Source organism: Empidonax traillii, unplaced genomic scaffold (assembly GCF_003031625.1).
Source record: "Empidonax traillii isolate 1590-97213 ecotype Southwest subspecies unplaced genomic scaffold, ASM303162v1 scaffold255:size705445, whole genome shotgun sequence".
Taxonomy (NCBI): domain Eukaryota; kingdom Metazoa; phylum Chordata; class Aves; order Passeriformes; family Tyrannidae; genus Empidonax; species Empidonax traillii.
The window spans coordinates 556,635-568,915 of record NW_020955448.1 but is presented as its reverse complement, the minus strand read 5'-3'; the positions used below and the strand labels follow the sequence as shown (position 1 = coordinate 568,915).

The following is a 12,281-nucleotide window of genomic DNA, read 5'->3' as shown; positions in this document are numbered from 1 at the left end:
GCTTCAGCATAGCACTTTGTCCTTCCTAAGCCCATCCTGCTGCTCATCCCCTGGAGAGCTCTCTCATGCTCTCTCTTCACAGTCCAAGTTCAGCAAGCCAGCAGGAATTTGGGCAGAAGAATTTTCCTGCAGCTTACACAGCAGAAACACCCACGCTAACCTTCCCAATAACCCTCACACGTACCTAGGCAGAGCAGAGTTAGATTCCCAGCTATGTGATTTCTATTCACGCTTTGCCCAAGTGTTGACTAATTTGGGAGCGTGAGGCCAGCGCTGGCAGAAGAAGAGGGATGCCTGTTCTGGGGAGCCACCAGGTTTGCAGACACCTGCCTGGCAACAATCCCTGCCCCGCACGGCTGGCATCACACCCCTTTCCCGACTCGGGATTAGCATGTCATTTGTCTGTGCATTAGCTCTTCCCACCCAGCGTCTCCACCAGCTGTCAGAGGCTCTTCCCACCCACGGGGCAGATGGCTCTGTGGCTGGGATGACTATCTAGTGCTAGGCCCTGGCACTTGGCGAGCTGCTGGAATCCCACAGCGGAACTATAATAAGCTCGGGGCCTGACTAAACCTGAAGCGCTGTCTGCTTTTCCAGGGGCGTGGTGCCACAACCCATATGCCACCTGCAACTTGAAAAAAATTGGGACCCACATCCTCTTTCAAGTCCTTACCCCTCTACCTCGTCACCCATGGGCAGTAAGACGTGCTTTGGGGAGCCATTCTGGATGCAGTTCCTGCCAGGAGTGGGAGACAAGCGAGTGGCCCACGACCAGCACACAACAGCGGTTTGTGCCACAGAGAGCTAAGCCACGTTCTGTCCAAACAGCACCGAGCAGGAAAACCAGCTAGCAGCACTCAGAAGCCTCAGAAGTGACATCCTGCACCACCTCAGCGTTTACTTTCAGCTCTATTATCAGCCCTCCGGCTACCAGTAGCTCCAAATGATTCTCCTAATAATCTTTGTGCAGCCATGAATAAAGAAGGCTTCAAACAGTCAGTCAGGAGCTTTGAACAAGGAATGCCAGGACTGGGAGCTGGAAGGGCAGTTAGTTCTTCCCTGAATGCCAGGGGGCAGAACAGCCACATGTGCCATCCTTCACAGCTTTTGCAGGCAGGGAAAACAAAGCCCTGGAAGCATAACTGCATGTGAAACACTCCGTGTCTGGCAACCCTGAGGCAGCCCCAAATTCGTGCACTAAACACTTAACCCTCTCTGGAAACAAGTAATTTGCAAATATTAGCCCAAACTGCTGAAGAAAAATAAAATAAAAATAAAAAAAAATTAAAAAATAAGGAGGCAAGCCAGTCCTTAAAGCAAGACATTCTGCCATTTGATTTTACAATCCAGAGATGCTACCAGTCAGTATCCTAAACCTGTTGTTTAGGATCGTTCCCAAGGTGGTGATGCAACACACACATACGTAGGCACATACGCACAGAGCCAAACTCTTTTTATGAGAACAGCAACAAAGTGAAAAGGAAGAAATGGTTCCTTTTTGAAGTCACACACAGTTTATGAAAACTGGATTTTGGAAGCAATCCAATTCTAATCCCTTCCTCTGAAAGAACTCCATGTCTTAAACATACACAGTATGTCATAAACACTGTTTCACTTTTCTTTTAACTCCTAACCAGGCAGGCAACTGGCAACGAGCCTATTTTAAATGCAGGGTAAAAAGGCAGATAAAATGACACAAAATGGCCTGTTTGAGTTCAAGGAAGCCCAACAGTCAAGCCAAACAATATACTGAATTTGCATTTTTTTTTAAAAAAAGCAACAATTTCAGTAGGTTTTGCAGAAGTGTAGACTCCCTCCCACAGTGCACAGATACATTGGTGTTCACTGGGATAAACTGTCTTCCTAAACCAGCTTCAGACTCTTTCAATTTTCAACTTAGCAGCTTATTTGAAACAAAGATTTATAGCTTAGTGAAAGCTCAGAGCCACCAGTTTAGCCCAAATGATTACCTGGCACCTTCCAAACTTGGGTTTTTACCTAGATGGTGGTGGTGATACCTGTTTGCTGACCTTTATGGATGTGGTCTCCCAAATGCCTACAACTAATCCCACTCCTTGACCTTTCCCTCATTGAGCAGGAGGTGTAAGTTTCCCATACAGTGATGGAAGGTTATCACATGTCACCACCACACATGTCAGACTGGAATCCCAGTCCCTTACCTTGTACAAGGACAGGTTTCCTAGCGGAATTCCTCAGGGCTGCAGGTCACGCCTCTCAGGTAACCGGCTTTTGTGCAGGCCAGCCACAGGACAAGAGCTCCATCCAGTGGCCCCTTCTCCAGCCGGCGCTTTCCAGAGCCATGAATCCCCTTGTGTGTAAGCACCTTCTGAGGCGCTCTCAGAAATACCGAGGTGTTTCAACTCTCTCGGTTTCAATCATGCACCTTATTTCCCATCAGAAAGTGGGACTTGGTACCAAAGGGGACAAACCCCAGCAACACGGATACCCAGAGAGGTTGGTCACTTCTGAAATTTTAGGAGCCTCTTGTTTTCAGACAGCATTCACTTGGCTTTACTCAGGTATCCCTCCCTTGTTTACTCTCCTGCAGCTGAGCCCTTCAAACCATTACTTAATATAGGTAATTCTAAACAAAAATTCCAATGTCTTGGAGTTGGGCAGTGGGACACCTCGTTTGTCCAAGAGGCAAGTCTCATCTGAGGTCAGCCAGTTCTCTCCCTGGTATTAGCCGCAATTGTTTTTGGGAAGGAGTCATTCCATCCTGCTTACGCTGCTCTACTTTCTCTAATTTACCTGGGGCAAAGGGTTATGTCTCTGATCTTTCCACGAGTGATGTAACAACATGCTGAAGGATGACAGTGTTACACTGAATTCCTTCTGGGTGCCTTATAATTATAAGGCACAGCCAGAGGGTTGTGGCAATAAGGGAGGTTGGGTTTAGGTAGCTGAGCCAAAAGACGATTTTTAAAAAAATGGCAGCTGAATAAAAAGCAGGAATAAAGACCGTACACCCTCTGTATGGAAAGAACTGGCATGATCTCACCTCAAAAGGGATTTAGGGGCTTAATTGCCTCTGCAACCAATTCAAACACTCAAAATTCCCCAGCCTGTGAAGGTAAGTGCAGATTTAATAATAAAATGTTCTTTTACCTATTAGAAAGACTGTTTTAAAAGTCAACTGTAATTAATTGCTGACAGGTCTCAGTTAAACCCTTTTGTAACAGCAGCAAGGACACAGTGTCCCGGTCGTTAACACCACATTTCACACTCTGCAGGGACCAGCTTTCCTCTTCTTCTGCGGCATTACTCAGGCATGGAACAACCCAAGAGTCTAATCCCACTTTCTTTTAGGCTCACAGAACCACAGAGCTTCCTCCCACAAGGAATTTTCCCACCAACCCGGGGCACACTTGCTCGGCCCACAGCCCAGTCCCAAAGGCACCAGAGCATGTTTGTTTATTTTGACACTAGAGGACCAGTTTTTGTTTTTCCTCTCTTCCCGTCATATAACCACAAGCTGGAAGTGCCCAACCAAAATATTTGGTCATGTGTCCAGCTGAAGCATCCATTGGGTGTGGATCAGTCAGAAAGAAACCAGCAGAGCTGTAGCCCTGGACTCCCCCCGTTACCTGTGATGCATTTCTGCCCTGTCCTTGTGTTCCTGCAGCAAGACTCCCTTGAGCTTCACAGCAGCGCACGCTGGAGAATTGGGAGGGTCTCAGATCCTGCCAGCCATACCAGGAGCTGCACCGGCGCCTAGGACAAAGAAAAGATGGTTCATCTTGTGCCCAGAGGCCTCTGAAAAGGCCCAGGGCCAAACTACAGCGAGAAGAGGACTGTTAGTTGCCAGATGAAACAATCAGCAGCCAGGCTGAGCCAGGCCAAGCCAAGCTTCAGCTTCGACTGCGTCTCAATTAGCTGTGCAGGCCCTGGGGCTCTGCTGCAGGTGGATTCCCACCAGGATATCACAGAGCAACAAGGGTTTTTTTCTCTCTGTATCCAAGACAAGCAACTGTGGGACTTGATGAAGGCTGTTAGATCGTTACTGTGTCACAAACTTTGGGCTTCTGCTCCTGTCTATCCTTGCTTATCCAGCAAACACCACCATTTCCCAACAAGTGGGAAAGGCAGGACTCTCCAGGTGGTTTGACCACAGACACCAAGGCAATTTTGAAATTGTTAAAGCATCAGATTAGCCAGTGCATTCCTAAACCACACCCACAGAAGAAAGGAGGAAGCAAAAGACAAAGACAAGCCCTAAGGCTGCAGTAGCCAACTGGCACGACCGATCCCCCCCCACAACACACATGCACACACCCAAAACTGTTCAACCTGTGGGCAAGTCTGGGAAATCCTGAAGCTGAGCACCAAGGACGATTCTCAGAAGGATCAGTACGTCAGTAAGGGAATTATTTTCAGGAGTTAGCACCGGCCTGGGTGCAGAGCCACGCTTTTGCCACTGTGCTGGCTACCCTAAGGATGTCCCTTCCAAATCTGTACTGTAAAACTGCCCTTACATGTGCGCCCTGACACCCACTGCTCCCCAGTCAGCTGGGCTGGGCAGGAACTGGCCAGGCTGCTATACAGAAAACCTTCAGGGAACCTTTCTAGGGAACAAAGCCAAACCCCAGACCCCCTGTACTAAGAGATTACAGGAAAGGCAGCCATGAGACAGCAAAACCCCAAACCATAATGAGCTGTGAAGATCACTGAGTAGTAGCTGTGTTGCATGTGGTTGCAGAGCGACACTCCACGCTTGGCATCCCAGCCTACAGAGTCTGGCTAGAGGCTGCAGGCACATTTTTTTCCCAAACGCTACAATACCTAGAAGCTCCTTCTAAAGCTCATGCAGAAAGTGGCAAAGTGCATCAGTTTAGAAACTCTGCTGCTGTGCAAATCCAAGCATTGCCAAGAAAGCAGAGTGACATCTTACAGAGGTGTCAGGAGAGTGAGGTGACATCCCTGATGACAACAGGGCACAGGATTAAGCCAAATCACAGGCAATCCTCGAGTAAAAGTCAAGAATGATTCTGGACTGTGCCAGGTTAGGTGGAGTCAGAGGGAGAAATGAAATGAAGCATGTTAACACAGGCTGCAGTTTTCTTCTAAGGCAGATAAGGAGAGTGCTAGAGGGCTCTCAGCAGGGAAGGAATATAGTTGGCTTGGAAAAGTTGTGAAATCTTTGCCTATTTCCAACCAGTGCCTCGGTGATGGGAAAAGATGAGCAATCGTTCCTGGACTGGGAGGAAAACAAAATCAGCTTTCCCAAATCATTATGGAAAATAAACTCAACAGTAAGTCATATAAAAACATGAGCTGCCCAACAAACCTCTAAAGACATGGTAAACTTGATGAGAATCTCATGGAATAAGGCAGGGTTAGATTAGATATACAGAAGAAATTGTTTCCTGTGAGAGTGGTGAGGCCCTGGCACAGGTTTGCCCAGAGAAGCTGTGCCTGCCCCATCCCTGGCAGTGTCCAAGGCCAGCTTGGACGGGGCTTGGAGCAACCTGGGATAGTGGGAGATGTCCCTGCCCATTACAGGGGGTTGGAAGTGGATGAGCTTTAATGTCTCTTCCAACCCAAACCAGTCTGTGATTCCATGATTCATGAGAATGGAGCTGTAGAAAAGGTTAGAAAGGCTGCAGGCTGCCTTTGTAACAAAAAAAGAGAAGGAAATTTTTCATTTCTTAACAGATGCAAGTCTGTGTAAAAAATTCTGTGCTACAAGTGTCTGTGAAGAACTCATTCACTGGAGCCAATCTATGATCAGCCCCAACCACTACTAGAGACCATTCCCACGGGGCCTGTTCTACCAAAGGAAATCCACAGTCCAGCAGAGCTAGTTTTACATTCTTAAATAACCTGTCCATGACACTCTACCACCTCTGAACTTCCTTCAGCCACTCAAAAGATGCGTGCCACACAGCATTCAGCTTTAAACATACAAATAGATGGACACCGATACCCAATTTATTCAGAATATTGCTGCGAATCACTGCAGACGAGGTTGTGCAACAGCAGGATGCCAGGGGCAAGGAGTGCACTGCTGTGGTAAGCAATTTGTAACAGCAGTTAGGACAAGTGAAGAAACCAGCAGTGGGGCTGGGGTGGGGATTTTCACCAGCCTCTGCAAAGACTCACCACTCCACATCAATTGTAATCAAATGCATTAATTACAAGGAAGTCCTAACGCCTTGTTCCTTTTCTTAGCTAACATGCCCGATTCCTTTCTGACGGAAGATAAGCAAAGAGCTCCAGGGTGAAATGGATCTCTCAATACTACAGCAATGCTTATTCCACAAACAGAGGCCATTTCCCCCCACATTGTTTATATTTGCAGCATATTTTTCATCTTAGTATCTCAATGATACTGTTTTTACATTCCTACAGTCATCTTTTTTCCAAAGCAGTAAGAGTCAGCCCAGTTCCACCCCTCATGTTGTTCCTTCTGCTGGAGCAGAACCTGCTTGGCACAGGGGGAAATCAACTTTCTCACAGAACAGAAGTTGAGACACATGCTTTCTCTGAGAAGCTGAGTTGTACCTTAAACATTTCCTTTCTCCATCTCCTGTCAGTGACTTGTAAAAACCGAGTATACTTTTCTCTAACCCAGCAGAACTCAGATACCAAGAAGGGAAAAAGAAGAGAAAAACCACACAACCTGTACTCAGAGCAAAAGTATTTCAAATTTATGAGTGTCAGAGCAAACCACCACTCTAACCCCTTTCATTAAACATTGACAGAGAGCTCCTCTGCATATCTCAATCCTGAGCAAACAAGCCCAAGTTTGGAGTCAGGTGTGTTTAACTGGATTAGAGATCACTTTCCCTCTCACCCCACCAAATTTAAGACATGAAACGGAGATAGGAGAGGCTCAAGAACACCATCAGGTTGGGGACCAAAAAATGGCTCTTTCCCAAGTCCTTTCTGATCATGTTTTCCTAACTGGGAGACGCTACTAAGAAAACAAACAAAAGAGCCCACAGCCTAATTTGGTGGGTTTCTGTTTGATAATATGCTACGTGCCAGGGGAAAAAGGAAAACAAACCAACAAACCCTCATTCTCTTACAACATGTTCACAGTTCAAACAAACAGCTGTGCCCAGACCTTTACTCCCAGGACAGGCCTGTGCTGGGAGCCCACTGTCAGTACACCTCTACCTTGCTTGATGCCAGCAAAGGGCTCGTAGGGTGAGCACAGCCTTTCCTGGGGAAAACTAACTCCTGCTGAAAGAAATTATTCCAGCTTTCCCGGGCAAAACCTGCACTGACAGAAAGATGTTTTTAACCAAAGTAACTGTGCCAAGAGAAGACAAAGCAGCCTGTCAGGTTTGTAATGGCCTTATTTAGTTATTGACATGTTTATTTGGCAGAGAAAAAAATATCAGTAGATCCCCTTCAAAGCAGTCCTTATTCACTGACTCTATGGGAGTGTAAAGGCCAGACCCTACGACCAGCCCCCTGGAAACTGCTTCTCCTACTTGCATGACCCTCGAGGGGCAGCACTGCCCTGGGTCCAGACATGGAACTGATAAGGCAGAGCGCGTCCCACTTCATCATCACGGTAGGCTCACAGCAAAACTGCAAAGCCCCGTCAGCCACCATCTACGAGGAGCAAAACACCAAACACCTCCCTTGGGAAGTGGCCCAGGACACACAGACCTTCTAGAGAGAGAGAAGAGCAAGGATCTTAAACTCCCTTGAGGGACTTACCCTTGCCTTTGTTCTCCCACTGTCGCTCCCTCACTAGTCGAGCACGCAGGAGCCAGCACGGAGGTTTGGCCGTGTCACTGGCAAGGCAGGAGCTCAGCACCCACCTGCTCTCTGAGTGCTTTGGCAACCACTCAAGGTAACAAGTTAGAGGCATAGAACATTCCTAACCCCCCCTCTGTCCTTCTTCCCTTCCATCAGGTATGGCAGCTAAACTCCATATATTGTAATAGCTCTTCAGGCGTGCCTTTAGGTGACACTTGCCACTTCTTGGTACAGTTGTCAGTTACAGAAAGGCAGGTAAATTTTTATCCTTCTTTAGCAAGAACAAAAAACCCTCACTACGGAGCAGACCTTTCAGTGATTTACTTCCAAACCTGGAGGTAAAATTCCATCAATCAATTTCTTTCTAAAGTCCATAAACCTACTGGTTCTAGTCCCCTGCTCACCTCATTCCCTCAGTGAGTTATATGATGTGTTCAGCTTTACTGAGGTTGTTGCCCATTCCCACCCCTCGCTCAGTCATTTCAATAAGGAGCACACTGTAATTCAAAGCAATAGTTCCAGTTCAATTTAACTCCAGGCTGGAGGCTGCAGATTGCTGAGGCCAGGGGGCAAAGGCTTTGCAAAAGCTAACAGTAAAAGCTCTCAGGAGGCTGACATCGGCCCCATAAAAGCATATCACACCTGTGAACCCACGCTGTGGGTGGGATTCTCCTCTCTCATGGCTGTGCAGAGCAGAAGCGCTGATGAAATGCTGCCGTTTGACAAGGATGTCCCCAGCACACGGTGCTGCTGAGGCAGAACTTGTGTTTGTGTCCCTGCCAGAGCACAGCCTCGCTCTAGCCCCAGCTGCTGTGTGCAGGCCACTCCAGCCTTATTTCCCAAGGCTGCCGGTGGATTGTGCGTGCCAGGGAGATCCTAATGGATTCCATTTAGCAACAGTCTGTTTCAAAGCTAGCCTACAAATACCTCGGTCTCCCCCCCGGATTACAGCAGCGCTGTTTCCTGTAAGGTCTCAAAGCCTCTCCATCTCTATGATCTCCGTTCCTTGGTTTGATTTCTGTGGAGCTATTTTGGAAATGAAGCTTCAATAATGAACATGAGCCAAAGATTGAGTCCAAGGCATCTCATTCTCTCTCATATCCTGCCAGACGAATAAAACTGTAAGAGCCGTACCAGTAAGAAGAGAGTCAGCTCTACCATATGAGCATCTCCCTGTCCAACATCTGCCTCATATCGAAATCTATTTCCCTGAACGTCCATCTCAACCCCCTTCCCTTTAAAAAACAGCCACTAAGAACTTCCCTCTAGCTCCTGCCATCCCCCCCAACCACTTCCACAGCAATTAAAAGGTTAAAAGCACAGAACAAACCTCGAGGCACACCTTGCTATCAGCAGTACAGGTGCTAGGGATGAGTCATGCTCGGAACAGCAGCCTGTCCAAGACCTCGCACTGTCAGCGGCAGTCACCCCTGGAACCAAGGACTACCAAATACTAACAGTTTGGGGATTATTTCAGATTAAAGCTATTTTTACAAACAGCCCACAGTCCCCTTACAAAAAAAAAAAAAAAAAAAAAAAAAAAAAAAAAAAAAAAAAAAAAAAAAAAAAAAAAAAAAACAAAGAAACAAACATGACAATAACAAAAACTTAGACCAAACCAGTGCTGTGATCTGCCAACTGGTAACAGATCAGAGATCACTGAAAGGTTTTCGGGGTTGCACTGTCCAAAACCAAACAAAAATCACCAAAGATCCTGAAACCAAGAAGAAGAAGCGAAAACCAGTACTTACAGTAAGAGGCTGAGAATTCTGGTGTCTACATTGAATTTCAAGACTTTAAGTACTTCCTAGTGAAAGCACAGATCATTCAAGGATATCTTATTCCAGGCAGCAGGAAATGTCGTAGGACAGATCTAACCCCCTACAGAAATGTCTTCCAAGACCTAAAACAACTACAGCTATCTGAGACAAGGATGGGGACGGGAACAGCCAGTACTTTAGCCTAAATATCCAGGCTTGGAGCTGAGGAGATGAAGTGACAGCACAGTGCAGGTGTTCCCATCCAACGTATGTGCCAGCGTAGGGAAATGAAATGCGAAGGTTCAGCCCATGGGAAGCGGCACAACAGAGGAGGAGGGAGAACTGGGTTATATTCCAGCACCAGAGCCAAGCAGAGCAGAACAGACAAACAAAAACCCCTCGAAGGCAGCACAACAAATGCAGAGACACAGAAAATTCCTGACGAAAGCGGTTAAAAGGAGGGTTCTGCGGAAGGGCTTTGAAAGACCCGGACACCTTCAGTCTGTGTTCCACAACGAGTAAACACAATTGCTACACTTGCAGCAAAGCTTTCTGACATCCTGCCGATATGATTCCAGCTGGATTGTACCGGCGAGCCCAGAAGCAATGCTAACAGTGGTATTTAAAGCCAACAGTGCAGCCACACACTGGAGGTGTCCTCATCTGAGAGCAACGGGCAAGTGCAGACCGTCAATAAAACATAAAACCAAGATGCATTATCACTTTGAGTGTATCATGGGTGAGCAACCTTTGGAGGAAAGGAACTTTTTAGATGGGAAGAGCTAGTGACTCAGCTCTGGCGCGGACAAATTCCATCAGCCCCACCACAGCAGACTTGCTAACTACAAGTCACTAACAGATCTCATCAAAAGCCATTTACTTACATGAGTTAAAGAACAGCAAGTATGTATCACACAAGTTTAAGCGGTGATAACAGCCGTGAGATTTGGCAAGCACGGTAAGAATTCATCTCTAGAGTGTACCATGCCACAGCACCTCAGCACTTAACACACACAACAGCACGAGGCACGCTGACAATGGAGAGTACCCGAGGAAAGGAGAGCCCTCAGCCTCAGGGAACCTCAGTTCACTCTCCAAGACCTAAAACTGCTCAGTTCCACAAAACTGAGCTGTATTCCCGTGTCACAGCGCGCAGAAACTTCGGCAAGGACCAGCACACCTGGAACACCTACCAGACTCGGCTGGACCATTTGCAGGGAGCCCTGAGGAGAGCAGCAGCGCTGCAGCTCAGGGATGATACCCGAGGAGTCAGGCCCCTCTTTCTGTGAGCGCGGGCGTTCTCCTCACGAGGCGCAGTACGGGCAGCACACAGGTGACTGACCAACAAGCCAGTCAATGACCTGAGGCCAACTGTGCTGGGCTGAGGGGTCGGGGTAAAGGCCACGAGCCACAGCGAGGACAACGCCACAGTTGCAGGGGAGGCTCGGCAGGGAGCAGCAGCCATCGTTTTAACAAAACAGAGGAGGCAAATCTGGGGGGAATTATGACAAAAAGGGGACACTGTCAGCGCACATCCATGGACAGTGCTGAAAGCAGCAGGAGTTAGAAGGGCCCCAGCAATCAGGTGGGCTAACTAAGCAGAACTGCTTGGAAAAGAAGACTAGGACACCTGTGACACCCAAGTGGAACAGAGCAGAAGCCACATCCTCAAGGAAGCTGCATTCAAGTTAAGCACTGGGTTTAACTCGTCTCTTATAACCTGTACAAGATCATGGTTTTAGCAGTTACGAAAAGACAAATCACAACAACTCAGAAGCAAATCAGAGAGAAGCACAACATGCAGGACAGGAGAAAGCACAACATGTCCTCTGAAAGAGCTGCAGTGGCATCATCTTTGTAAATAACTCTCAGGAACCAACAGCCTCTTTCCAAGGCAGTCAGTACTGTGAGCCAGCAAACATCCGTGGTGCTAGCTGCACAACCTTGACATCCTGGAGATACATATATGGAATGTCCAGCCTGCCCAGGACACTGGGAAGAGCAGTCAGCAGAAATCCAGTGAACAGGTAATATAGCCTGCACTTTCACTTACCAAGCACCATGTTCTTATTTACACTACTCTCGCGTTCCCTATACCACAGACCAAAACTTAGACCCAAGAACAAAAGTCAGCTGCACACCACAGCCTCCAGTTTGGGCTCTGAGCATTACATTATACCAAGCTAAGGGAAAATAAAGCCCTTCGCTGCTTATTCCTGGTGTGGAATCCACACTCCTGGATCCCTAGTGGATTTCAACCAGCATGCCCAGTTCAGGTCCATTTGGCACATGCAGTACTGTGCAGGGCCTCATGCAGTAGAACTGCCCAGGGCTGTGTCTGGGCCGGATAGCCCAGAGCTAAAGGCTGCCACAGCTCAGACACCCCGGGATTAGTGTTATCCATGCGCTAATATTCACTCACAGCACACAAACAGCTGGTGGCTGCACGGAAGACCTTCTGGTGACCAAACCCCTCCCATTAACTCGGCCTTTTCTAGTTGCTCACTTAATCCAGCGGGGTTTGCTTTATTCCCCTCCCTCCCCAGAGCAAGTTTTATCCCATTCAGTAGAGCATTTATTCATCAGTTTCATGTTTTTGCTCTGGCCCAGAGAGGAAGTGACCTCTTCCTTCTTTACCTTTTCCACAGCCATTCACTGTTAAAGCCCTAATGCTCCTCTCGCAGCCAGCCCAGCGAGTGAGAACCAGGGATGCGATGACCTCCTGTGGCAGATTCTGGCAGGGATTTCTCCCCTTTGCCTCTACAGCTACAGGGACTGCAGCAC

At 47.7% G+C, this 12,281-nt stretch overlaps 1 protein-coding gene across 2 annotated transcripts in view; it reads right to left on the bottom strand.

Moving 5' to 3' along the window:
* SLC4A4 (solute carrier family 4 member 4) overlaps positions 1–10,825 on the bottom strand; it is a 135,390-nt gene extending 124,565 nt beyond the window's left edge. The window contains exons 1-2 of one of the 2 annotated variants that reach the window (XM_027889204.1): positions 10,691–10,825; positions 3,609–3,735 (exon numbers count right to left, since the gene is read on the bottom strand). In XM_027889204.1, the coding sequence (XP_027745005.1) occupies positions 3,609–3,619 (11 nt within the window). In that variant the 5' untranslated portion in view covers positions 3,620–3,735; positions 10,691–10,825. Of the gene's footprint in view, positions 1–3,608; positions 3,736–7,695; positions 7,775–10,690 lie in introns of those variants that run through there. The other variant, XM_027889205.1, reaches the window with a different exon arrangement.
* Between the last annotated feature and the right edge of the window lie 1,456 nt (positions 10,826–12,281).